The sequence below is a fragment of the Trichosurus vulpecula genome, chromosome 9 (genome assembly GCF_011100635.1).
Source record: "Trichosurus vulpecula isolate mTriVul1 chromosome 9, mTriVul1.pri, whole genome shotgun sequence".
Taxonomy (NCBI): domain Eukaryota; kingdom Metazoa; phylum Chordata; class Mammalia; order Diprotodontia; family Phalangeridae; genus Trichosurus; species Trichosurus vulpecula.
In genome coordinates this window covers 59,946,761-59,973,938 of record NC_050581.1, presented here as the reverse complement: position 1 = coordinate 59,973,938, position 27,178 = coordinate 59,946,761, and the positions used below count along the sequence as shown (strand labels likewise).

The following is a 27,178-nucleotide window of genomic DNA, read 5'->3' as shown; positions in this document are numbered from 1 at the left end:
AGGTCCACAGGTGTTACATATTGCATGTTTTTTAACTTTTTCAACATATCTATCAGTTGTGCTGCTTTTTGTTGTTATGAGATGGCTCTCTGGGAGGGGGAAGAGGAGGGACATGGGATAACTATGGTGATTTAATAAACAGAAAATATCAATGAAAACTTACATTTTAAAAATGTCAGTGAAGATAAGTTCCAAAGGTATGCGAATAATTATATTCTTTAAATGTAAAGCACAATTTGGTAATAATTTTCTTTGACCGCATCAAACACAAGTCTCACACTTCTGGAAGTGAATAGCATTTTTTCATGATGAATAAGAAATGCCTTCTTAAACAAATAAGAAATACAAGTTACACACTTCTGGAAGTGATCTGCTGCCATCCTATAATGCTTTCAAGGCCATAAAGGAAAACACCCTGAGTGCTTATTGTTACTGGTATCATGTACAGGATCAGGTACAGTAAAGCATTCCATTGGAGACCACCAACCTTCTATTATCACCTCAACAATAAAGTACCTTCTAGGGAATGGACTTGGAGTCCTTTAGCTTCACTCCACTGCTTCTTGGCTTGTATCATTTCTCACGGTCCATCAGTCATCTGATCTTGCAACCAGTCCCCGCAAAAGACAACCGAAGCAAAGAACGAAACAAGGTTCACATGCGAGTCTAGGCAGAAGTTCCTGCAAGAATAAAGAAATGCAAACCCAAGAACACAAAGTGCCAACACCTCTCCTATTCACATGCTAGCAAAGGGTGCTGAAGGAAGTCACGCAATCACGTTGGTGTAATCCAATACAAATTTGTTATTTAATCTCAACTCAACCTGTAGTGAAGTCAATTAATCTTCTATTCTTTTCTAGTTGATTTTCTACCATAGGCCTCAACTCAAACTTTCTTGAGATACCCTTCTTTACATCCCTAATATATTGACATTATCCCCTATCATCTCTTCTTTTATACCAGACTTTGATGAAAAGATATTCCTTCTCCTCAACAGTCCTTCTACTTGTCAGCCACAGCAGATGGATGCTTTGTGACTTGACTCTAAAATAGTGAGGTCATTTTGGTCATCTTTGAGAACAACCACCACCCCTAAACCTATTCTCTCTGGCTTCCTCCTTCTGATTTTACCCATAATCAGCTCCTATCTCTCCCCCTAATCTTCAATTTACTATTTATGGGCTAATTCTCCCCTGTTTGTAAATATGTCCAGGTCTTTCTGATGCTTAAAAATACTTAATTTGACTTTATAATCCCCTCAAATTATCTTCCAATATCTCTCTTCCTTTTCACATCCAAACCATTAGAAAAAGTTATAGCTACAGTTGTTGGTTTCACCTCTTCTCCTCTCATTCACTTCTTGCAATCTAGCTTCCAACCTTCCAACCATTCAACTGAAACTGTTCTCTCCAAAGTTACCAATGGTCTCTAATCATCTCTGATTCCTTACTTTCTTTTACTCTATATATCCATTTGATTGCCAAACCTTGTCTTCTCTGCCAACCCAGCATCTCTTGCAGCTACCCCTTTCTCTCCAATCACACAACCATCGCCCTAGGACAATGCCTACTCACTTTTCTCTGAATTATTGCGATCCTCTCATAATTGGTCTCCCTGCCTCAGGTTTCTCCTATATCTTCCAAATATTTGCCAAAGTAGTATTGCTAAAACACGGGACTGACCATATAACTCTAGTGGCTCCCTATTAATTCTGGTATCAAATGCCTCTGCTGGGAATTTAAATCTTTTCACATTCTGGTTATGGTCTACCTTGCCAGACTTATTATGTATTAATATTATTATATTATATATCACACGTACTAATATATTATTATAATGTATCAACACATATAATTATATTATATATTACATTATAAATTACATACTGTATTATATATACTGTATATAGTATGCATATAATATACTATATAATATATTAATACTTATAATATATACATCTGTATCCCTTTCACACACTCTTAATTTTTGGCCAAACTAACCTATTTCATGGAACAGCCATACAGATGGTGAAGCAAATGAGGTGAGCCAAGAAAGAGAGCATCCTATGCTCTTCACCTTTGAAATCAGAATGCTTGGTGTCAGGGCGAGAAAAGGTGATCCCATACTGGTATGGTATCTAGTGAAAACCAGGCACAGAAGACTGCAGGGGGAAGCTGAAACTTTAGATTTTGCCCGGGAATAGCCTCTGTTCTAGAATCCTAATCCGGTGCTTCAGTAATTTTGGTTCTGTTTTGAAAATGTTCTTTCAATGAATAATCTTCAGGGTCATATGACTTGAGAAAGAGGGTAGAATCTCAAAGGAATGGAAGTGAAGTCATATGAAATTTATGAATTATCCTAGAAAGAGAGACGGGGAAAGCACTGGGAATAGCCCAGGCTAGCAAAAACTGGCGTTTCCTGTATATACCAGGAGGGAGGTGGTATAATTCAGGCCATGAGCACTATCTAATGGTTTGACCTGAATGGTTGGCACATGCCTAATAATCAATCAGAGGCTGCCTGAACCTAGAGTGCCTCCTGGTGGCTTACTGAGACATAACACTTTGAGTAGCTATTTTGAGCCCTACTTACTGGTGTTACTAATAGATGAAACAGTGGTACTGCCAGCATCAATGTGAAGCAAAGTGTCCTAATTATTTTTTTTTAAGTCCACAAGTACAAGGTGAAAATGGAATAGTTAGATAACAACTTGGGAAAGATCCAGGAGTTTCAGTTGACTGGAAGCCTAATATATTGTGATGTGGTGGCCAAAAAAAGATAAACTCTTGGGCTGCATAGTTGAGAGGACAAAAGAGGTCTTGTTTTTGGGTTGCAATAGTGAATTATCATCTTTTTGTTCCTAGAAGCTTTAGCTCTCAATTGTATTAGTCTTTTAGCCATCATATTACACTATTGACTTGTGTTGGGTTTACAGTCTGCTAAAAACCTACAGGGTTTTTTTGTTGTTTTTTGTTTTTAGAAATATTGCTTTGAAGAATTCATGACACAACAAGAGATAGAGAGCATTACAAAATGCAAAATGGATAATTTTGATTATGTTAAATTGAAATGTTTTTGTATAAAAAAAGCCAATGCAACAAAGATTAGGAGGGAAGCAGAAAATTGGGAGAAAATCTTTACAACTAGTGTCTCTGATAAAGGCCTCATCTTTAAAATATACAGGGAGCTGAGTCAAATTTATAGGAATACAAGTCATTCCCCAAATGAGAAATGGTCAAAGGATATGAACAGGCAGTTTTCAGAGGAAGAAATTAAAGATATCTATAGGCATATGAAAAAATGCTCGAAATCACTACTGATTAGAGAAATGCAAGTCAAAGCAATTCTTAGGTACCCCATCTCTCCTGTCAGATTGGCTAAAATGACAAAACAGGAAAATGATAAATGCTGGAGAGGATATGGGAAAATTGGAACATTGTTGCATAGCTGGTGGAGTTGTGAGCTGATCCAGCCATTCTGGAGAGCAATTTGGAACTATGCCCAAAGGGCTATAACCACTTCTAGGATTGTATCCCAAAGAGATCACGCAAGTGGGAAAAGGACCCATATGTACAAAAATATTTATAGCGGCTCTTTTTGTAGTAGCAAAGAATTGGAAATCAAGGGGATGCCCATCAATTGGGGAATGGCTGAACAAATTGTGGTATGTGAAGGTAATGGAATACTATTGTGCTATAAGAAATGGGGAAGATATGGACTTCATAATAGCCTGGAAAGACCTACACAATATAATGCTGAGCGAGCGGAGCAGAACCAGAAGAACATTATATACAACCACAGATATATGGATTCTGTGATGACTAACCCTGATAGACTTTGCTCTTCTCAGCAACACAAGGTGCAAAGACTGTAGAGGGCCAGCTCTGAGAAAGTCCAATCTGGGATAAGATACAGGCCAAAGACCTGTTCTTGCCCTTGGGCTCATAACTCTGCACGTGGGCTCTCTATTCTCCTGCCTCGGCATGCACATGCTGCTCAGGTTGAAGGCTCTTCAAGCCTCCTCGGTACACATGTGCTCTCTCCAAAACCCCCATGGCACAAGCGTGCTAAATACTACCTGTGGGCTATTAACACAATATGGTTTACAGCAAAAGGGGAACAAAAGCTCAAGGAAGTCATGCATTATGCAAATGCTTTGCACCTGGATTTGTTGATGCTGCTTGCCTAAAAGGTATATAAGCCCTGTCCCTCAGTTAAATAAACAGAGCTGTCCTTTACTGTTCCACCTGGCCTGTGTTTTTCTTTTCATTCTTCCAGGCATTTGGCCATTTCGGCACCACAGCCGCTAGCAGCACAAAGACAACTCCAAAGGACCCACGATGGAGAATGCTGTCTACATCCAGAGAAAGAACTATCGAGTCTGAATGTAGATTGAGGCACACTGTATGCACTCCTTTTTTTTTTATCCTGTTTTTTTCTCCACTGTTTTTGTTTTTTTTCTTCTTTTTCATGATTCATTCCATCAGTCATAATTCTTCTTTACAACTTGACTATTGTGTAAATGAGTTCAATGCGAAGTTATATGTAGAAGATATATCAGATTCCATGCCGTCTTGGGGAGGGAGGAGGGGAAGAAAATCTGGAACTCAAAATTATTTGGAACTGAGTGTTGTAAACTAAAAATAAAAAAATCTTAATTATTAAAAAAAATAAAGTGAATTATGATTATTTAATTCCAAAAAAGAAATATTGCTTTGATTCCTATAATAAGTAGTTCATCTGCTTATAGATGGATAGCCCATAAAGTAAATAAGTGTATGCAGTGGTGGGATTCAAACAAATTAACAACTGCTTCTCCATAGAACTGAGCCGAGGCGCCACTGATGCTAACAACCGGTTTGCTGAACTCAACCTAAAATTAGGTACTGGTTCTGCCAAACTGGTGCGAACTGGCTGAATCCCACCCCTGAGTGTATGTGTGTACAGACATATATAATTGTAATTTCCATATATACATGTATCTGTGAATGCACACATCTGTACGTATATCCATATTAATACACATACGGAAGGAGGAGAGCAGGCTGGATTGCTTTTGGAAAATTACAAAGTTCTCCCGATGATCCAAAATTATCAAATGTTAACCCGTCCTTTTAACACCAAGGAAGAAGGAAAAAAAATAAGCACTTATTAAGTGCCTACTGTGTGTCAATCACTGAGCTAATTAATTACAAATAGTATCTAATTTGACCCTCATAATGACCCTGAGAGGTAAGTGATGTTATTATTCCCATTTTTACAATTGGGGAAACTGAGGCCAGACAGAAGTTAAGGGACTTGGCCAGGATCACACAGCTAGTAAGTGCCTGAAGCCAAATTTGAACTCATATCTTCCAGATTTCAGGCCCAGAGCTCTATCTGCTAGTTGCTAATGTTCTTCTGGTGGAATTGTGTGGGTTTGAGTCATAGAATATTATAGTCTGTAAAGAAATAAAGTCTAAGGACAATGGAAAGCCGAAGGGCGATTATGAGCAGGCTGTAATTATGTAGGTCCGGGAATTATGTAGAGGTAGTATAAATGATGTCATTAAGGAAATATTTGATCGAAAAGATTGGTCAGTCACGTACTGAGAGCAAGGCATAACCATGCTCCAGTGATATATTCACAAGGAGGAGGCACCCAGAATTTTGAATGGACCGTCCTCTGTGATAAAGTTTCGGGAAGACATACACAGGATGAGCAAGCAGGGAAGGGCTGTAATCTACACTGCTGGAAGGAATACTCACGTCAATGAGACCCCAGAATATTTAAGGATGTTGAAATAGCACTATCCTATACTCTGATCAGACTACATTTAGGGGGTATTACAAAATGCTGACCAATCATATTTGGTTTGGAATACTATGTTATAGAAAGAAAATTTCTGGAGGGGGGTTGGAAGATATAGATTAAGGGCATGAATAAGCTTTGGCGAGGAAGTGAGAAGCCTCTTCCTTGGCATGCTATGATAAGGAAGAAGAACTGAGTGGACATGCCAAGGGGTTTGGAACTGGGGCAGAGGGTAGCTGAGAGAGGTGACTCTGAATAACTTTGGTCTCCTCAGTAGAATAGCAGTTGAGTTTGTCCTCTTAGATTGTGATATGTAGGAGCAGAACTGAGAGGTTTGGGAGTGTGGGGAATATTTCTAACAAACACTTTAGGGAACTCAAAAGTGATTCAAAAAAGGATTTCTGAGCAGTGAAGATCCATATTGAGGGCAGAGAGTATGAATTCAGAGTGGATTCAGTAAGAACTGTTTGGTAATTTTCATCCTCAGAATTTGTTGGGGACCCTAGAGGAGGAAAAAGTAGCTAGGAAGGAGGAGAGAGAGGTTATGTGTGAGGAACTGTTACAGTGGTATAAGTGTGAAAGAGGAGGAAGGGAAGGAGGAAGGAAGGAGGGAAGGAAGGGAAGAAGGAAGGAAAGAAGGAAGGAAGGACGGACATGGGAATGGAAGGGCAGGGAGGGAAGACATGAGGTAGGGAGACGAGTTAGCAGGCTACAATAGTCGTGTAGTAGTGGAATGAGAGAGATGGGAGAGATATTGCAGGACGTGATGACTGGAAGCCTGGCTGCTGCCACGATGACTACAAGGCTTTTCACTGGAGGGAGACAGGAAGAAAGATGAGCCAGTTGGCCCAGACCTCTGGACTGCGCAAGGGTTGTGGCAAGGGGCATTTGACACTCGTTCCAGTGTCACTAACCTGAAGGGCAGAGACATTTAAGGCTCAGGTTTCAGCAAACAGCTTTGGCTACTTGAAGATCAAAATTATAATTTAGATTCAAGTATCTCTGAAATGATGTAATAATGTGTAACTTTGGGCAAATCATTTGCTTCTGCCGGGCTTCAGTTGACTCATTTAGTTAAGCAAACAAACCACCAACACCGTTTCTTCCTTACTGGTTTGTTTTGGGTTTTTTTGGCTAATATGGAAATGTTTTGCATGATTCCACGTGTATAATTCATGCTACGTTTCTTACCTTCACAGTGAGTGGGGGAGGGGCGGGAGAGAGAATTCGGAATTCAAAATGCTTTTAATGTTTAAAATGCATGGTGTTTTTTTTTTTACTCGGGTTGGACTAGATGGCCTCCGAAACGTCTTCCTGCTCTAAATCGATGATCCTTTGATCCTGTTACCTTATTTACAACTTAACGCAAATGTTAGAGAAGGATCAATACCCTGGGGAATCCCAGGCTCTACCAAAAATGAAATGGGGTGCAGTTGGTAGGACCACGGGGGTCCGCAAATCACCCCCAACAGGCCGCCACCACGGCCTTACTAGGCGAAGAATTCAGGGGAAAGGCGACCCAAGACCGCGCAGTTCTCAGAAGGCCTGCGACGAGTCCACGACTCCATTTCCCAGAATGCAGAGGGCGGAAGGCTTTTCGAGACTTCATTTCCCAGAATGCCTCGAAAGGAAGGCGTGCCAGGGCCCCACTTCCCGGATGTAAGGGCCCGGTGTGTGAATGGTGCGGGACGAGGGTGTCGGGAGGTCACACATGCGCAGTGTTGTTTCCGTGGCGCGGGGTTTCTGGGCGAAGACGCGGCTGGGCTTGGCAGTCGCCCTAAAGATAGGGAGGCTGAGGAAAGGGGCTGGGCTTTTGGCAGGAGCCCGTGCCGAGCAGGGTTGGGCTGCTGCTGCAGGGAGGGCGCAGGTCCTCCTTCCCACACTCCGGCAGGTACCGACCCAACCTGAGCTGGAGGCGGCCCCACCCACCCCAGGCTGCCCCTGCCCCGGGGCGCCCCTCCCCCCACCCTGCACCCTGCACGTCCGGGCCCAGGCATGCCGACCCTCCCCCCACCACCCCACACACACACAATGCCCTTCCCCGGCCCCTGCACGTCCCCAGCCCTGGCCCCTCCCCCCCCCATGCCTTCTTCCACCACCCCACAAACATACAAAGCACATCCCCAGCCTTGTCCCCTCCCCCAGACCCAGCACGTGCCGAGCCCTGCCTTCTTCCACCCGCCCCCCCCAACTCTTTCCCTAGACCCTCCACTCCCCCTTCCCAGCCTCTCTCCACCCCCACCCCCCCTACACTCAGAGAGCGTCTCCAGGCTTACCCATCTTCCAGACCCTCCCCCCATCCCTGCCTCCCTCCACCACCCCACTTATACACAAAGCGCGTCCCCATCCCTGACCCCTCCCCCAGACCCTCCATACAATGCACATTCCCAGGCCCGATCCCTCCCCTAGACTCTTCACATTCCCATTTCCTGGCCTTGACCTCTGACCTCGACCCCCCTGCTCGCGCGCGCGCGCGCGCGCGCGCACACACACACACACACACACACACACACACACACACTCTCTCTCTCTCTCTCTCTCTCTCTCTCTCTCTCTCTCTCTTTCTCTCTCTCCCCCCCTTCTCCCCCCCTCCCTCTCCCCCTCTCCCCCTCCCCCCTCCCTCTCTCTTTCCCTCCCCTTCCCTCCCTCACTCTCCCTCCCTTTCCCTCTCTCTCTCTCTCTCCCTGTCCCCCTTTCTCTCTCTCCCCCCACTTCCCCTCCCCTCCCTCTTTCCCTCTCCTCCTCTCCCCCTCCCTCCCTCCCTCACTCTCCCTCCCTTTCCCTCTCTCTCCCTCCCTGTCCCCCTTTCTCTCTCCCCCTCTCCCCCTCTCTATAGCTTGAGCCTGAGGAATGCAGATACCGTCCTCCACACCCTGCACCCACCCAGTCCATAGCCACCGCTGTCTCCCCTTGACCTTCCCCATATTTACACTGCACATACCCAGACATGCTGACACTCCCATCCCCACCTGTTCCCCTTCCTTCAAAGACTCACTCTCAGTACATTCCCCAACCCCAAGCATGCTGACATCTGCCCCATCCCCGGCCCCTCCCCCAGATCCTGCCCAATCCTGGGCTGTTTTCCTCCCCCCTTCCTCTATACACACACCCCACAGATGTCCGCTCCCTAAAAGCAATCCTGCACCTAGGTCCCTCCCCAGAGGCTGCTGCCCCAGGTAGGTTGACCCCCTGCATCCATCCTGGGCTATCTTGACTCCCACTTTCCAGTTCTAGCCCCAAACACCCTGATCTGTGCCCCCCTTCCTTATTACCCCCACCAGTGCCTGGAGATTCACCTTTGGAGGGACTGAACTGGGTGCCCCCTCGGATATCCCAAGGGCATATGCACAGCCTGATGTCTGATCACCTGCCCTTGGGTGGCCATTCACACTTCTCCCGGGGCTAACTCTAAAGCCCCAGCACAGTGACATTCCTTATCCTGAACTATTCCCAATCCTAGAGGCCCCCTCTTGCCGGAGGTCCCCCGCACACTTTGGAGCTCCGTCCTCAGGCACCCTGAATTTCCTCTGGGACCTCCCCATCTTCAGCTGTCTCCTGGAAATCCCTAGCAGGACTGTGCCCCTTCTCCCCAGGTATCACACCTCACTCCTCCCACACACAGACTGCTGACCACCCACAGTGTCCACTCGCATCCCTTGGACAAACCATCTCACTGAGCCAGCATTGTGCCTTGACAGCTACAAGACCCCTTGACCCTTCTGGTACTTCCAGTTCTCTCCCACCGGGATCTCTCGAACCCTCGCACGTGTCAGCCGATGAACACACCTCATATTAGACCCCTTTCCCTCCAGTGCCCCAGATCCCTTCCCATGCTCCGTTTGTCCCAACCGGCCTACCTCAGTCTGTTTTTATCTGTGTCCCTTAGGCTATCTGTGACAGCCCCCTCCCCCAAGCCTCTCCTTTCCTGGGGTCTTGGTGCCCAGTGTAGAGAGAGGAGCCTGAATGATGCCCAGGGGCCGGGCCTGGACCCAGCAGGAGATCAGCTGCCTCCTGACCCTGATCCAGGACTCTGGGGAGGTCACGCTGCTCATGGCCTCCACTTCAAGGCCCAATGAGGCCTTGTGGAAATCCATCTCCCAAGGGCTGGGGGCATCCGGCTATGGTCGAAGCGTGGCTCAGTGTCGATCCAAGTGGAAGGCGCTGAAGCAAGCCTTCTACTCAGAGTGGGAGACCAGCCGCCAGGCAGGAGGCCCCTCCCCTCAGCCCCCACCCCACTACCGCACCATGAAGAGACTGTGGAAGGCTGCAGGAAGGCCAGTTTTTGGAGAGCGTCGCCTGCCAGGTAAGGAGATACCCCTGGTGATGGACCACCTTTTGGCCTCCTACCTGAGGTTTCTTTATGGAACCCCCAAGGCTAGCAGGAAAAGGGGAAGGGTTGTAAGTGCCTTCCCCCAGACTCCTGGCTTATTCCTAGTCCTGCCCTCCCCAGATCTGGGGAAGCTCCCCCCTGGGAAGTGCTGCGCTCAGCTGGAGGCCCCCACCAGAGCTAAGCTACTGGGTGAGCCGGTAGGTGGGGGGTTGGAGAAGGGGAGGGACATTTGAGCCACAATCATCTATTGAGCGCTTGCTGTGTACCAGACACTGGCTTTCCATCAAGGATTCAAAGACAAAAATAAAACCCAGCTCATGAGGCAGTCTTGGGAATGATGCAGAGATTTCTGGAATTGGGGAGCGAGGTACCCTAGCCTTAGGCCGATGCTCTTCTCTCCTGACTATCCAGGCTCTGACACGAACCTTGAAACAGGACCGCAGCCTTGCGCCAAGAAAGAATCCACCTGTGAGTATTGCCAGGAGCCGTTGTGGAGAGGTTGAGGCCCATGGGACTTGGTGGGAAAGCAGAACTGAGAGAAGTGTTTGTGTGCCCGAGGCTGACTTGGAAAATCACCGCCCCCTGCTCAGTCAGATGCCCTAGTCAATACAGCAGATGCTTATTAGGCACCTATTACATCCTTGGCACCGAGCTGGCTACCAGAGCTTGAAAGACAGAAATGAAACAGTCTCTGCCCTGAAGAAGCTTCTGTTCTTCTGGGAGGAAACAACATAATTTGAGGAGGATGAGACGACTAGTAGCTGGTGGGAATCAGGGAAGGTTTACAGAGGAGGGGGAGGAGGCACCTGAGCTGAGCTTTAGAGGAAGCTCAGTCTGCCGGGGCTCTGGGCCTTTTCTGGAGGACCTGTGACTTATCACAGACACACAGCAAGCATAATGTTCTGGGATTCCAATATGCACTTGTGTAAAATGTGCCCTCTTTTGCATGCTTCCCCCTCCTGATTGGGTTATATGCTATGGGACCAATTGACTAGTCTTTCCCTAACTCTAGTACTTGTGGAGGTTGGGTTAGGAAATCCACAGACCGGGTCAAAGTTAGGGTCAGTAGGTAAAACTAAATGTATCTGTCCTCCTTCCGCAGCTCCTGAGGAGAAGCAGGCCAGCCCTGCCCCCTCCCAGATTCCAGGTAAGGCTGATGAGTTTCATTTTTCTGAGGTGATTTGGGGTGCTTCTAAGGCTGTCCTGGGGAGGGAGGACATAGCTCCAGCTGGAAGGGCATGAGCCGGGAGCAGAGAGGAGTCTCCAGAGGAATGAGGGTATTGGGGAAAGGAGATGGGAAACACGAGGAAGAAAATTCCTGAGGGGTGGGAGTAAGAACATGGAATTGGAGTGGGCAGAATCGTTGGCAGAAGGCAGTAGCATGAGGAAGGGTCCTAGAAGGTTGGATTGCTGGACTTTGCATGGGCTATTCCCTTCGAGTTCCTTAAGAACACTCCCAGTTCTCATCTCAGGTGGTTACAACCCCTCCCCCAAGCTCTTTAGAGCCTTTCTCACCATGATGGAGTCAGCTAGCTGTGCCTCCTTCTCTGTCCTCAGGGGAGCTTAGGACAGCCCCTACCTTGGAGCCAAATGAACAAGGGGGTCCTGACTCCACCAGTCTCAGGGCTAAGTTAGGGGTAAAAAGGAATGGCATCCTTGTTGCAGTGGAGGAGTATATGGGGATGGAGCCCAACAGGGCTCAGCATGGTTTTTTTGCCTCCAACTCCAGAAGAGCCTCCAGCCTTGGTACCAGAGATTCCAGTCAGACCAGATCTGGTCCCTCAAGGAGTCAGAGAAGAGCCCACCCATGTGTCAGGACTGCAAGGTAAGTTTCATCCCTCCTCCCATCCTTCTCTGGGGCTTGGGGCCTGGTTGTGGGGATGGCAGATGGAGGCCTTGACCTCCCACTGGTGTACTGTTGCAGGCCCTGGGGTGGTGAGCCTCCTCCAGAACATGCAGGAGCTTCTGGTGCAGATCTTGCGAACATCGAGGCAGCAGCAGGCGCTGCTGGAAAGCTTGGCCCAAGACACTGTCTCCCACCTGCACCTGCTGTCTGATGGCCTGGGCCAGATGGGCCAGACCTTGCAGGCCCTGCTGATGTACAGCCCCAGCTGGCAGAGTCCTTGGTCCCTGCTCACGCCCACACCCACTCCCACTCGACCTTACCCCCCTGCCCTGAGCCTGCACTCTTCCCATTCCCCCTCTATTACTGTTGCCCCTGCGAGCCCCTGCCTAAAGGAGGAGACCATCCTACCCCCACCCAGGTTTGCACCATTATGAATCTGGACCCACTTCCCCCAAGCTGTCAAGAGCTCAAGCCAATAAGACAGCTTTCTCTCACCTCCTTTCTCTTGCTGGTGAATACAGAGCCCCAAGTTCTCTGCCCCAAGTAGTCTGTTCCCCAGACTCAAGACTTTTATGTAAATGTCCTCATATTTTAGAAAATATTTAATTTAAAAGAGAAACATGCATCCTTTTTTTACAGTGAGAGATTATTTGATTAAAAAAAATCAAAATAGCAGGAGAGGGGACTGTGCCCCTGACTCCATCCTCTTCTTTCAGTTTCTTGAAACCTATCTTAGGGGCTAAAGATGAATGCTGCGGGCATCCCCATCATCTTGCTTGTACCTGGCCAGAATGACACTTGTTCACATATAGATGCAGACATCCTGCCTCACATGGGCTCTCAGATCTGCTTGCTCTTTGGCGCTCCCATGTATACACACATATTCTTGCATAGATACTCCCAGGCACTCATGTGTTCTCAGATGCACACAGATAAGTGTGCTTGCCCACCCCACCCCCTAAAACACCACCACTACTTCCTGTATTTCTGAAGAAACTAGAGAAGCCGGAACTGGTTAACCTCAGAGGGGCAAAGATAGGAGGGGTTATGAAAGCAATATCCACCCAAGCAGGGGGAGTTTGAAGGTGGAGTTGGTCTCATCCAGGCTGGAAGCTTCCCTTGCCTCCTAGTATAGACAGGCTTCTATTTATTGGGGGTTAATTTCTGGTACTCCAAAGAAGCCATTCCCCTACTATGTCCCATGGTCATAGCTCAAATTAAAGCATCTGTGGGCCAAAGGGGAAAGTCAAGCTAGGACGTCTTCCTGTGGACGATGGCCTTTTTCCTCTCTTCCCTACTCCCGAGGTGTATCTGATGTTTAGATGTGGGTCTTCCCTCATCCATCTCCTGGCTGGCTGTTGGCATAGTCCTCATCAGGAAAGGCTGCCCGGCGGGTCTGGGAGCCCACGGAAGCGTAGAGTTCAGGCTCTGGGAGCCGGGGCGTGGGGGTGGACTGCTCAGGCTCCAGCATCACCACTTCTGAATACTTGATGGGTGGCCCTGCACTGGGCCCTGGGGGGCGTCCCTGAGGAGGCTGCAGCTGCAGGCTGGCGTAGCACATAGCTTCCTCCCTTGCCTAGGGACATCGAGGCAGGTTAGGGGGTGTGCAGGAGACCCCAAGGTCCCCTCACCCTTAGGTTCCCCGCCCACTGTGCACAAAGTCAGACTTACTCGAGGGATGTCTCCTGATTGCTCCTGCAGGATAGGCCCTGGCTTCTGTGGTAGCCGTCCTGAGACAGGGTGGAACAAGACCCTTACTCACAAGTGCTAAGTCCCTCCACCCCACCCTTTTCACTTGCTCTGGAAACCCCTTTGCCTCCCAACTTCCCCCCCTCCTCACCTGTTTGTAGGTATGTCAGGTTCCCATAAAGTGGTACCTCTTCCACAGGTCTCTTGGGGCTGCAATATAAGGTGGGGGAGGGGGGAGTAGATGATGTTCTGGAGTGAACAAATAAAACCAAAAAGTTGATGGTGTAGAAATATCCCCCTGGAGCCTCTGGAAGATTAGGGGTGCCTGAGGGAAAGGCACGGTGTCCGGTGTCTTTCACCCACAGTACTCACCTTTCCTGTCCCTGGAATATCTTGTTCTTTTCTCTGGTCCATCGGACTAGGTGTTCAGCCAGTGCCAAAAGCAGCAACAGGGTCACCACCCCCAGCACGGCCCACAGCCCAAAAGCGCAGTGCAAGCCAGGGAACCCTGAAAGCAGCAGTCACTGGGCCATCACCACACCCTCCCCTTCCAGCCATACTATCCCCCACCTCCAACCTCGTCACACCCATCCACCCTCCTGTCCCCACCTCACCAGCTGTAACATTTAAGCAATCTTTCGTATTCATTAATGCCAAAGATATCTGGGTTTGAGCCTGCCAGGAGAAACGGGCACTGCTTCTCAATCCCCCAGGACCAGGTCACTAGGCTCAGAACCCCAGTTGTCTTTCCCCCAGGGCCAAGTTCCCCTGGCCCTGCCTCTGTCACCCTGTCTCCTGAAGCTCAGTAACAGACACAGCTGCGAAAGCCACAGGAGCTTCCTTCCGGAGCAGAGAGGTGGGGGAAATGCTCCCCCCTCCCCAGCTGTGGGAGTCCGATTAAATAGCGCCTGCTCTCACCCCTTTTCTTCTCTTCAGTCTGACCTAATTACTGCTGTGGAATATTGAGGGAAGATATTCCATGTTGACTTAAAGGCAGGAGATTTGAGATCTATAAACCTAGGGCATTTTGGCCCAAGCCTCTTCATACACGTATCCACCTGGCCTTCCTGCCACCGAGGGTCCAGAGTGATAGACCTTGCACCCAGCAGTGGAGGCAAGAAACAGTCAGGGCCGGAGGGGAGGGAAGAGACTCAGGACCCTTCCTGAAGACTGGTTCTCCTTTCTAGCTTCCTCATTACTAGAACCATGCAGCTCGCTCCACCTGGATTGAAAGAAACCTCCTCTCCCTCTTACCTCTTCTTTAACCGTCTTTTCCAGTTCTGTAAGCCACAGTGTATCTACCATTGCCACAATACCCACCTTAGTTTAGACCTGTCCCCCTTTCTTCAAATTCCCAACTGGTCTCCCCTGCTACCAGCCTCTTCCCATCTGCAACATGCCATCCAATTAATCCTCCTAATAAGTCTGATGACATAACTCTCCTTGGCCTCCCTCAACCGCCTTTCAGCAGCACACCAGTAAAACACCCATGCCCTCTTTATTCTGACCCCAACTTTCCTTCTCAGCCCACTCACCTTAGTTTCCTCTAACCTATAATCAAAGGACAGGCCATAAGCTTCCTTTAGACTTGGGTAGTGATAAACAGGGCAAGTGATGAGCTCTGGTGCCTCGAGGCTCTGCATTCGTCTTTTCCCCTGCTGGGAGCATCCCTTCTCTCCAGCCTCCTTTCCTGGTCCCTCTACAAGAGACAAGACCGAGAATTCACCCCCCTCAACTACTTTCTTTTTTATGTCAGCGGGAGAAGGTGAGGAGGGAGGTGCAACCTCTTCAAGTTTTCTTTTCCATTAAATTGCATTCCTACATCTAGGCTGAGGCTTATGATAGGATGCTGAAGGGTGGGGTGGTGTGGGGAGGAGGCACTGGGCCAGAAGCTTCTTGAATAGGAAATGGTGTCTCCTTCCGTTACTATTAGTATAGTGCTTCTAAGCTTCTGTGTGCTAGCCTAGGAACCAAAACTCCTTATGATACTTTTATTAGAAGAAAATGGAGTAAGAGTTCCAAGTACCCTAGTTGTGAAAGAACAGTTGAACTATTGTTAAACTTAGGGACAGCCTGTCTAGAATCTCCTACTAACAAGCTTCTGTTCTTTCCCCACTCCTGTCTGTTCCCCGTTCAGTCACTAAAGTGATTTTCCTAAAACACAGGTCTAGTCACCCCACCCCCCTACTCAGTACACTCCTGTGACTCCCTATTGCTTGCAGGATCAAATATGAAATGTTGTTAGGCATTCAAAGCCCTTCATAATATAGCCCCATCCTACCTTCCCAGTCCTTTTATACATTACTCCCCACCACATGCTCTTTGATCCAGTGACACTGGCCTCCTGGCTGTTCCACTTACAAGACACTCCATCTCTCTACTCTGGGCATTTTCTCTGGCTGTCCCCCATGCCAGGAACACTCCCCCTTCTAAAGCTCTGACTACTGACCTTATGTAAGGAATGGCAGAGGGAAAGAAGAAAAGCTGAAGTCCCACTTTCTATAGGAAGCCCTTCCCAATCCCTCTTAACTCTGGTGCCTTCTTGTAATCATTTCCTATTTATCCTTCTGTGTTGTTCCTACCCCCCTTCTGTGAGCTTCTTGGTGCTGGACACTCTTTTGCCCCCTTTTTGTATTCCCACTGCTTAACACAGTGCCTGGCTGGGTGCTTGATAAAATATTTATTGACTAGACTCTCTCCCCAACTTCTGCCCTCATAGTAGAGGACTTCAATATACATAATGATTCTCCCCCAAATGCCCAAACCACTCAGTTCCTCAACCTGCTCACTTCTCTTGACCTACTCCTCCATCCAACCTCAGCCACAAACAGAGATATTTAGGATCTTGTCATCCATGGCAAAGGTCCCACCTCAAGAATTCTGAATCCCCTTATCTGACTATAATCTATTGGCTTTTCAGCTCTCCCTGGGCTGTCCCTTATATAACCCTACTCTTCATCCTCACTGTGACCCCCGATCCCTTGAACTCTCAATTCTGTCTCAGGTCATGTCCCCTATACCAGCCACTCTCTCCTAGTCTCCCCATCTTAACTCCTTGATGAACGTGTTCGATTTTACACTGTCCTCTTCTCTTGACTCTCTGGCCTCTTTATCATATTGCCCATTACACCCAGTCAGGCCTCAGCCTTGGGCCACTTTGTGCCCACCTACACACATGCTACTGAAAGAAGGTGGAGAAAATCACATGATGATTCTGACTAGGTCCACTGCAAATTTGTGACATATAACATATCTGGGCCATCACTGCTACAAGACCATCCTACTACACCTCCCTCGTGAACTCAAAATCCCACCATCCACAACAGCACTTCCAGACCTTTTCATCCCTCCTCAAACCTCCCGTGGTTTGGCCATTTGCTATGAACTCCTCCCTCTTCCTCATCTCCTATCACTTAGGTGCCTTCTGCCACTCTCTCCTCCTTCACCCCTGTATCACATGAAGAAGTGGCCTTACTCCTTACCAAGGCCAAGTCATCCACCTGTTCAAGTGATCCTATCCCATCCTTTCTCCCCCAATAGATTGTCCCCTCTGTCTTCCTGACTCTTTCACTTATTTTCAATCTTCCCTTGTCTGTTGACTCATTTCCTTTTGTTGTTCAGTCATTTCCACTCTGCCTCTTCATGAACCCGCTTGAGGTTTTCTTGACAAAGATACTGAAGTGGTTTGCTATTTTCTTCTCCAGCTGGTTTTATAGATGAGGAAACTGAGGCAAATAAGGTGAGGTGACTTGCCCAGGGGCACAAGCTACTAAGCATCCAAGGCTAGATTTGAACTCAGGAAGATGAGTCTTCTTGACTCCAGACCCAGCTACTCTGTCCAATGGGCCACCTAATTGCCTGATTCTTTTCCTGCTGCCTACAAACATGCCCAAGTCTCCCCTATGCTTAAAAAAAAAAAAACCTCACTTGATCCATCACTGCTGTCTTCCTAGATCTCTTCTGCTCTTCCTGGCATCTACAATAGATGCTTCCACTCTCCTCCTCCTCCTCCTCCTGTCTTCTTAACCCCTTACAATCTGGCTTTTTTTTTCCCATTTTTATTTTTTTAATTTATTTTTAGTTTTCAACATTCTCTTTTATAAGATTTTGAGCTCTAAATTCTTTGTCCCTCCCTTCATGCCCCCCTCCCCAAGATGGCAAGCAATCTGATATAGGCTATACACGTATTATCACATTAAACATATTTCCACAGTAGTCACGTTGTGAAAGGAATCAAAACAAAAGGGAAAAACCATGAGAAAGAAAAAACGAAAAACAACCAAAAAAGGAGAAAATCATATGCTTTGATGTACATTCCGACTCCATAGTTCTTTCTCTGGATGGGGATAGCATTTTCCATCAGGAGTGTTTTGGAATTGTCTTAGACCACTGCATGGCTCAGAAGAGCTAAGTCTAACAAAGGTGGTCATTGCACGGATGTTGCGTTTTACTGTGGACAGCGTTCTGGTTCTGCTCACTTCATTCAGCATCAGTTCATGTGAGTCTTTCCAGGTTTTTCTGAAATCCACCTGCTTACCATTTCTCAGGGAACAATAGTATTCCATTACATTCCTATACCACAACTTGTTCAGCCACTCCCCAGCTGATGGGCACTCCCTTGACTTCTAATTCTTTGCCACCACAATAAGAGCTGCTATAAATGTTTTTGTACACGTGGGTTACAATCTGGCTCCTAATCTTATCGTTCCACTGAAACTGCCCTCTCCAAAGTTACCAGTGATCTTAGTTGCCGAATCCAAAGGCCTTCTCTCAACCCTTATTCTCCTTGACCTTTGCACAGCCTTTGATACAGTGATCACTGTCTTCCCCTTGATACTCCCTCTAGGTTTTCAGGCCACCACTCTCTCCTGGCTTTCCTGCTACCTATCTGACCCCTCCTACTCTGTCTCCTCTGTTGGATCCTCCTCCAGATCACACCACTAACCTCGGGGTTCTGTCCAGGGCCTTTTTCTCCCTTTATTCTACCTCAATCGATGATCTCATCAGCTCCCGTGGATTTAACTTAACATCTTTATGCTGATGAATCTTAAATCCAACCTCCATTCTCACTCTTCTTTTCAGATCTTAACAAAGGAGACATCTTAAACTCAATATACCCAAAACAGAACTCACTGTCTTTCCCCCTAAACCTCCTTCTTGTGGCCCCTGTCACTGCAGAGGGCAAAGCCATCCTCCCGGCCCCTCAGGCTTGTGACCTAGACTCCTCACTCCCTCTCACACCCCGCGTCCAATCTGTGGCCAAGGACTACAGATTTATCCTTTTCGACCTCTCTTTTTGGACCCTGCCACGCTTCTGGCGCAAGCCTTCATAGCCTCGTACGTGGACATCAGCCTGCCGGCGGATCTGGCGGCCTCAAGTCTCCATCCTCCATGCAGCCACTTCAGTGATGTTCATAAAAAGCGGATCACGCCTCTCTCTCTCTCTCTCTCTCTCACACCCACCCACTCAATACTCCAGTAGCACGCTGTTGCCTCCAGGAGCAAATAGATAAAATGCTGTTTGGCATTCTAAGCCCTCATTACCTAACTTCCACCTTTCCAGTCTTTCGTCTTACTCCCTGCCACGTGCTCTGGTCCTGTGACACTGGCCTCCTGGCTGTTCCACAAACAACCCTACATCTCTCGGCTCCCCTCATTATCTCGGGCTCGCCCCCACGCTGCTGCATGCCGACCTCTCTGGTTTGCCCTGTTAATTCCGGTGTCTTCCCTCTTTAAAATACTTCCTGTTTATCCCCTACTTGCATGCGGAATGTTTGCGTATTGTCCCACCCTTGACAGTAAACTTCTTCACAGCCGAGACCGTCTTTTTGGTAGACCCATCATCACCAGGCATGGTTGTATCGCCAGTTAAAAGGAACAGCGCGCTGAGAATGAGCCCCGTTGTGTTAGCGCACACGACGGCGCACTGCCTGCGTGACTATTCACTTGACTAAGGGCGGCCTCGCGGCGGCTCCCTCCGCTCGGCGTTTCCACGGGATCCGTGGTTCCACGGTCCACGGAGGCGCTTCTCGGCGGGGATGCGGGAGCTGCTACATCGACCAGACGCACGTGCGTGGGTGGCACTCTCTGCCGACCAGTCCGGGGACTTTCCCCTAGGCGTTGGGTGAGGAACGTGTCCCCCGTTTGTAGCCTAGGAAACAGGCCTTCAGCAAGCGCCTCGGTAGCCAGCACCCGCCTGGGGTTTATAAAGACTCAGAAATCTCACAGACTTTTACAATGTGGTTAGACCAGGAATAATTCCCAGGCGCCCCCAAAATGGAGACTTTTACTTGAAGAAAAAGTCAGAAAAGTAGCATATCGCGGAAAAGTCATCTAAAGAAACAGGGGCCCCGGAGCATTTGAGAGAGGGCAGCCCGGCATGCACCCAGAGACTAGTTGGGTGAATACATTATGTAAATGAAGGCGCTAGCCGCCCTCTCCCCGAGCTCGCTCCGCGCTTGTGGGCAGGGCCAGCGAGGCGCACGTACGTCTGTCGTCAAGGGCGGCGTCGCTGCGTCTGCTCCCGCCCTGCGGGCCGGCGCGTCTGCCCTCTGGACATGCCGGCCCCGGGGCCCTGCGGCCCGGCGCTGCTGCCAGCCGCGCTGGCGCTGCTCCTCCTGGCCGCTGCACTCCGGGTCTTCGAGGGCGGCGCCGGGCCGCGCCCCCCCGCAGGTAATGGGAGGCTGGAGGAGGGGAGGGGAGGGGCGCGGGAGGAGACGGTCGTGACCCCGACTGTGGTCTCGCTCTGCAGGGGAGCCGGCCCGAGACGGGCTGCGGAGGACGCTGGAGGAGCCGCGGGCGGCGGGTCGGACGTGGGGGCCGCTGCCCCTGGGAGCCTTGTACGTCGTGGGCGTCCTGGCCTTCGTGCTGCGCCGGTGTCTGCAGGTGCCGGGGCCGGGAGGGGGCTGGGAGGGGAGTCCCGCGGCCAGATCCGCCCGGGCCCCCGGGTGCGGAGTGGTGGGGGACCGAGCTGCCCTGCCTCGTTCTAGGGACAAGATGAGGCCGAAGCTTCCCCGGAGGAGAAGCCGGCCGAGAAGGAGCTTCTGCGCAGAGGTGAAGGTCGGGCCGGGCGGGGGGGTGGGGACCGGCCCCATCGACACCAGGCGGGTGGTAAACGTCGTCTCTTATTCCGCAGAAGAGCAGCTGGCCCGGGAACTGGCCAAGACGGAGCAGCTCCTGGGGGGTCTGCTGGACCAGCTGGACCCTCTGTTTGAGCGGTGAGAGCTGGTGGGGCCAGGCCGGGATGAGGGTGGCCGCTGGGCACGGAAGAAGGCGGGTAGGAGGCCTTACTGGGCATCTCTGCAGTGTGGACGCTCTGGCCGGAGCCCAGCAGGACCTGCTGACCCTAAGGCTTCAGACCATCAGCCAGCTGTTAAAGGACAAGGGGCTGGACACCGCTGTTGCTTCCCAAGGTAGGGGCCCTCGGAGTACACTATCAGATGTTTGGTGTCTGTTATCTGATGACTCATGCTACCCCCTTCCCCTCCACACACAGAGTACAGCCCCCCTATCCATGAGGACCTGAGTGCTGAGGAAGATGATGACAGTGACCTTCAGACCGGGGGCTGGGGGGAGGAACCAGAGGAGGGAGTAACTGAGGCCTGGGCTCCAGATGTCTCCTGGGGCCAGTCTGGGGAAAATGGGAAGGAGTGGGGGCTCAGGAGGAGGAAATGGATGGAAGGGACCCAAGTCACACACTAAGAGAGGGTGCAAGATAAAGCCTCATGGGTTAGGGAATGGTATCAGTTTTAGAAAAGCCAGTAAGGAGCCAAAGCTCAGATTTGAGGAAGTAGGCTCTCTTCAAGTACAAGATGTTTTAATAAAAATAAAATTTATTCCATGTAAGTATACAGCTTGATCATCCCAAACATTTGTGCTCAAACATGCTCAAACATAAATATACATATCATACACACAGCACCATATTCTTCACCACCAGATGGTGGCTAGTCACACGTGTTCTAGAGATGCTGAAGCTTCAAAGCAGGCAGACTTCCCATGTCTAACTGCTGACAGCCATAAGGCGCTCTTCTATCTTGTGTGGCTGCTGTAGAGAAAGAACACTAAGTGAGCCGTCTCCATAAATGGTGGGGGGAAATGCAGTGAGTGTGCAGGTGGCTAACTCAATCCTTAGAACAAGGGGAGAAGTGAGGCCTACCTGATGGCTGCAGTCAGACTGTGGTACCAGCGGGATAGTGCTTCTTGGTCTGTGGACATGAGCAGCAGCTTTTCATAGGGAAAAGAAAGCTGGGGGGTGGGAAAGAACATCTAAGTAGCCTGTCCTGAAGTAACAGCTGGTGCTATCCAGGAAAAGAATGGTTACCCAGATGTAGTTAAGGATGGGAATAGGGACTGGACTGGTGAGAGTACTGACAGAGGGGAACTTCCAGGAGAGGTCTGTACCTTCTCTACAATTTACAGCCTTACAGAGTTCTCTAAAGCAGGAGTTGGCAACTTATAACCCATGGGCTAAACTGTCTGTTTTTCTGTACTTTTCTAAAACTTTTATTTAAAAATGTAAAGACCATCCTTAGCTTACAGCAGTACAATAAGCAGATAGCAGTCCATTTGCCACCTCTTGGTCTAGGGTACTACAGTTAAGTGATTTGCCCAGTCATATATATATATATATATATGTATAGGTCAGAGGTAGAACTTGAACCCATGTCTTACTGGTTCAAAGGCTAGCTCTCCATCCAATGAACCACACTGCCTGTCACGTACAGAGCTTGGTGGTGGAAGCTAATAGAGTTAAGGTCTGAGCTCTATGGAAAGGGATAGGAGGACAGGACCTTATTCCTTAACCCCCGGAGAAAACTTAGGGGAAGGAATACTAATAGGGTGTGCAGTCTTAGTCTTTGAGCTGGAAGCATTCTTAGAAATCATCTAGACCAGTCCCCTAATTTTACAAATGAGGAAACTGAGGTTCAGAGTGGCTATGACTTGCCCAAATTCATACACTAGCTTGTGGTAGAAGTGGGACTGAAGCCCAGGTCTCCTCATTCCTAGTTCAGTGTTCCTATACAGTGTCTATAAATTTTAAAAGAAATTCCTAAGAAGGGTATAAATAAGTCACTCAGGGAACTTTGGGGGGGCACCATCTCTGTCTTGTAGGATTGTCAGATTGGCCAAAGTGTGCCATCTACAAATTGGGGCTTGATTTATTGTTCTGTTGATTGTCTAGACTTAAGTGATGGATGTTAATGCTGCGGAATAAATTCAAAAGTGTGTCATGCATATGTTTGGGGTTTTTTTTTTAAGAGAGGATATTCAACATTTACCTTGGGGGAGGGGGTAGCTGTGGGTCTGACCTAGGGGCTGGGAACAGAACTGTGGGCTTAACCCAGAGAATAGTCTCTCAACCCCCGCCCCCAGTTTCATGACTTACACTGAGCAGTCCACCCCCTGGTCCCCCTGAGTGACCAAAGATCCTTTGAAGCTGGCATTGGGCCATGGGGTAAAGGGCCTGACAAACAAAGGTCCCTCCATACAGGATATGTAGGACAGACCGTGGCTTGGCCATCAAAAGTGCATCAGAGAAGAGGAAGAACATTCGAGACTTTGGCTCCCCTTTAGGGGGGACCACTAGTAGCCAGCCCTGCCGAAGGAACCAGCGCCCTGTGGTAGAGAGAAAGAGACAGAGGCATGTTAGCATCCTTCATAAAGACCAGGGATGACACTGGCAATGTGCTACTTCTCAAAATAATTTTGAGATGTTGAGGGAGAAGGATCCTAAAGGCCTGTGTGGAACAGAGGTACCAGAGGGGCAGGGGTTATGGCTCTGACCTTTGGTCAGACCTTTAGCCCGACGGCCACTGAGTAAAGTCTGAATACGATGGAGCTGCCGGCCATTCTCGTGTTCTCGACTGATAGCACTAACCTTCTGGGTGACCTCACTCAACTTCCGAGCAGCCTCTAAAATGACAACCCCCCCCCCCCCCCATGCCATTTGATTAGTAAGGTATTAAGGAAAGGAGAAAAGGAAAAATGAGACTAAAGGTCAGGGTTCTAATTGTGTGGCCAGCTTTGGAGTCTGGAATATATTAATGATGTTGGCTCAGGGCAAAGAAACATACTTGAGAGCTGTTGATAGTCAGAGCTGTCAGGACTGGTATTTTCAGCCAAAGCTACAACCAGGTTTTCATATCTGAAACACAAATAGACTGAGGCTTTAGGGATTTTTGTCCCATCCCAACTAGGCCCGGGAAAAACAAACTTATCCAGTCATCCTTTGTTCAAATTGACAAGTCTGGTTTCTGCCATTTCCTGGCTTAGAAGAGATTGGTTTCTTGCAGCTCTGGCTTGAAGCCTCCTTTACTTTCTCTCTTCCTACACGAATCTGGAGCTCAGAGTATGTGCTTAAACCTTGTCCTTCCATCCAGTGCTAGAGAACACTCTCTCCCCATTTCCCTGACTGAAACTTCAGGAGACCACAAGTACCCAAGATGGAATTTCAGAGATATTTACTAAGCTATGGAGAGAAGGAATGAATGCAGGGAGAATTCTACACAGGACCACAGCGCTTACTTCTCTGAGGTTACTGAAGTCAAAATTCTGTTCATGCTCTCTAGGGACAAAAAGAGGTTATGAAAAGGGCAGCATAACCAGATATTTGGGTATTTAAATCACAAGATACCAATGCTCAGGGTTTGGCAGCCAAAGGAGTTTGGCTGAACCTAGTCTTAGTAGCTGACCTCAATTTAGTGCTTTGAGATTTGCAAAACCTTTACATACGTTGTTTCATTTTATCTTTACAACACGCCCAATCAATATGTACTGCCAGTATTATTCCTATTTTACAGATGTGGAAACTGAGGCCAAGAGAGATTAAGTGACTCGCCCGCAGTCGCAGTATCTGAGACAGAATTCCAAACCTTGGTGTTTCTGATTTAAGCCCAGCACCATCCCCCTCACGCTGACCTCAGTCAGGGCTGATTCCCAGTTGAGGGTATGGATCTGAAGAAGGTTCAGAACTAGGGTAAGGATCAGTAAACATAAGCTGGATCAAGGTGGAATCAGAGGGTCACTTACTGTTGGAGGCGTTGCAGTGGTAAGGGAAGCAGGTCCACCAGCCGAAGGCCCCCAAACTCGGGACGCCCCTCCTGAAGCCGAACAAACTTTCTGAAAGGCTTCTTCCTCAGGCACTCCTAAGTTCAGGTGGGGTTTGGGATACAAGAAAAGCAGTAAGAGGGTCCCAGGTCAGTGTTCATGCAGCCTTACAGTTAGGTGTGCACGTGACTAATCTATCCAGACAATTAATGTTCTGGGACAGGGGCCTTGTCAGGTTCTGCCAGATGTCGCACACACAGTAGATTCACCGTATGTGTTGGAACAAAACAAGGAAGGACAAAGGCCCAGAGTGGGAACGCCTCTGGGAAGGTGAGGGTACCTGGAGGGCGGCCCTGGATCGCTCCTCATTGGCAGCGAAGCGAGTGTAGAGCTCCAGGTGGTCACACAATCTTTCCAGGCCTGCTCCCCAATTTCCAGCCTCCAGGTGCAGGAGCAGCTCTCTGCGGGGGGACAACACAGACTCTGCTTCCCCGGGCACACCTCCATCCCACGTCCTCCCACCAGGGCCCCTTCTGCCCCTACTCACTGGCTGGCGGCGTGGATGGTTTCCCAGGGTCCGAACACAGCCTGGAGCTGGGCTGGTCGCAGGGTGCCCTTAGCTCTCAAGATGCACAAAAAATACTGGGGAGGGGAAAGGGGAGGGCACAGGGTGGGCAGGGAGAAGGGGGCGGGGTGGGGGTGGACCAGCCTGGGCACTGCCCCAACCCTAGATCGGGCCCGGGATCTCCCCGGGGCTCCCCCGCCCCGCCCCCGCCCGCGCGCACCTGCACCACCAGCCCCAGCTGCTCCAGGTAGCGCTGCTCCGTGTCCAGCAGCTCCAGCGCTGTGCGGCCTCGCTTCCTCTCCCAGCGGGCCCGCTGCTCACGCACCGGGCACCGCGGCCCTGGGCTCGACATGGGGGCGGGGGGGGGGGGCGCGGGGCTGGGCCGGACAGGACCGCGATGGAAACAGTAACAACCCTCCCTCCACCCCAGAGAGGGGGCGCTTGGTCAGCGGGAAGAAGAGACCTGAGCGCGCCCACGTCGGTCGCGAGCTCACCCCTCCACTCCGAATGCCACAGGCACCCGGACCTGCCAGGATTCAAATTCCAACCGCCACCAGAGGAGGCGGGGCCGGGGAAGGGAATTCTGCACTGCGCCCCCTGCCGCCTCGGAGGCCAAGACATCGCCGATACTGCGCATGTGCGAAGAAGGCCTCGGGCGGCCGATGCACTCCCTACCTCTTCCCCTGGAGTTTTCCCGCTGTGCGCATGCGTGCGCTCCAGCCCCGCCCCTGTCTTACTCGAGTTGTTCTCGGTGGAGTGTGTAGGACCCGCCTCCCCGCCCCATCCCAGAACTTGGCTCGTTCCGACGGGGGTGAGGACCAGAAGTGTAGTCTGGCATTTTATGGTGGGAACCAAGTAGCCTAGTGATGAGGAGCACGAGGTTCAGAGAGGATGAATGATTTCTCCAAAGTCACACAGCTAGCAAGTAGCGCAGGAAGGGTTTTAATCCTAGGTCTCCTGACTCGTTGTAATATACTCAACATTTATCAGCTGCCTCAAAGACCGAGGAGGTCTCAGTTTCCAGGGCCGTTAATTAAGCACGTCCTTGGAGCTGACCCAAGGGACTTTGCCCTGGGTCCAAGGCTATCCTGTTACTGCTCTCTAAACCCCCGCTAGCTGAAGGCACCCAGGCTCGTGCCTCTCCCGATACCTAAGCCTGCTCTCTGGGTACAGCGATCGGCCACGCCCGCGGGCTCATTACCTGCCTACTTCCTCCTGTTGTTGCCACCGTGCTGCTGTTCTTCAAACCCACACCCTCGCTTCCTCTTTCCCCTCTCCCTCTCCCCGCTCCCCAAAGGGCGATCACACACCAGCCAGACCGCAAGGAAGCTCTTTGGCTCACAGGCAATTCGCTACGCACATAGCGAGGATGAGGATGCTTGTGATCAAAATAACGGGATTTAGAACCGGGAAGAACAATGAGGAAAATCTCATCCCACCTCCTCGTCTTACTGACGTGGAAGCTGGAATGCCGCGATTTGCCCAAAGAGAGGATGGAAACAGGTAGTGGGACGGTGATTCCAAACCCGAGTCCTTTTAGATGCCCGCGGATGGGGAAAGAGCCGGGCGAAGCGAGTTACGGTACATGAAGGTAACGGAATAGGACTGTGCTGGGAGAGGTGATGAATGTAAGAGATACAAGAGGCAGGGAACGCGAATGTGTGAACTGACAAAGACAGAAGTAAGCGGAGCCCAGAGTATACCACCAAACCGCAAAAAAATAAAAAATGAATTCTGCAAAATTATAAAGCACAAGTGTGTTTGGAAAAAAAGAGACGAGAAGACACTCCCACCCTGAATCTTTTCAGAGGTGGGAGGTCCATAAGTGACGTACGTTGTGCTTATTTTCAGACTTTTCCTATTGATTAATTAAACTGATTTTTTCCCTCCTTTTTTTTTGTCTTTAAA

At 49.5% G+C, this 27,178-nt stretch overlaps 4 protein-coding genes across 4 annotated transcripts; 2 read left to right on the top strand and 2 right to left on the bottom strand.

Annotated features, from left to right (window-relative positions):
• The first annotated feature begins 7,536 nt into the window (after positions 1-7,536).
• On the top strand, positions 7,537-12,623 carry LOC118831442. The gene is made up of 6 exons (XM_036738791.1): positions 7,537-7,682; positions 9,678-10,094; positions 10,533-10,589; positions 11,224-11,268; positions 11,851-11,946; positions 12,046-12,623. Exons 2-6 carry the CDS (start codon positions 9,755-9,757, stop codon positions 12,399-12,401), a joined length of 894 nt encoding a protein of 297 aa, XP_036594686.1. The 5' UTR covers positions 7,537-7,682; positions 9,678-9,754; the 3' UTR covers positions 12,402-12,623.
• On the bottom strand, positions 12,601-14,424 carry SIT1 (signaling threshold regulating transmembrane adaptor 1). The gene is made up of 5 exons (XM_036738792.1): positions 14,271-14,424; positions 14,029-14,164; positions 13,808-13,866; positions 13,639-13,697; positions 12,601-13,543 (listed from the first exon to the last, which is right to left on the bottom strand). Exons 1-5 carry the CDS (start codon positions 14,302-14,304, stop codon positions 13,304-13,306), a joined length of 528 nt encoding a protein of 175 aa, XP_036594687.1. The 5' UTR covers positions 14,305-14,424; the 3' UTR covers positions 12,601-13,303.
• Positions 14,425-20,187: 5,763 nt separating this feature from the next.
• Positions 20,188-22,893, top strand: CCDC107 (coiled-coil domain containing 107). Its single transcript, XM_036739106.1, has 6 exons — positions 20,188-20,328; positions 20,408-20,541; positions 20,646-20,709; positions 20,792-20,873; positions 20,962-21,068; positions 21,152-22,893. The coding sequence occupies exons 1-6, from the start codon at positions 20,214-20,216 to the stop codon at positions 21,355-21,357; spliced, it is 708 nt and encodes a 235-aa protein (XP_036595001.1). The 5' UTR covers positions 20,188-20,213; the 3' UTR covers positions 21,358-22,893.
• ARHGEF39 (Rho guanine nucleotide exchange factor 39) lies at positions 21,469-25,622 on the bottom strand. The gene is made up of 9 exons (XM_036739105.1): positions 25,491-25,622; positions 25,253-25,347; positions 25,046-25,166; positions 24,688-24,803; positions 23,733-23,803; positions 23,443-23,571; positions 23,045-23,274; positions 21,815-21,903; positions 21,469-21,703 (listed from the first exon to the last, which is right to left on the bottom strand). The coding sequence occupies exons 1-9, from the start codon at positions 25,620-25,622 to the stop codon at positions 21,688-21,690; spliced, it is 999 nt and encodes a 332-aa protein (XP_036595000.1). The 3' UTR covers positions 21,469-21,687.
• Positions 25,623-27,178: the final 1,556 nt, after the last annotated feature.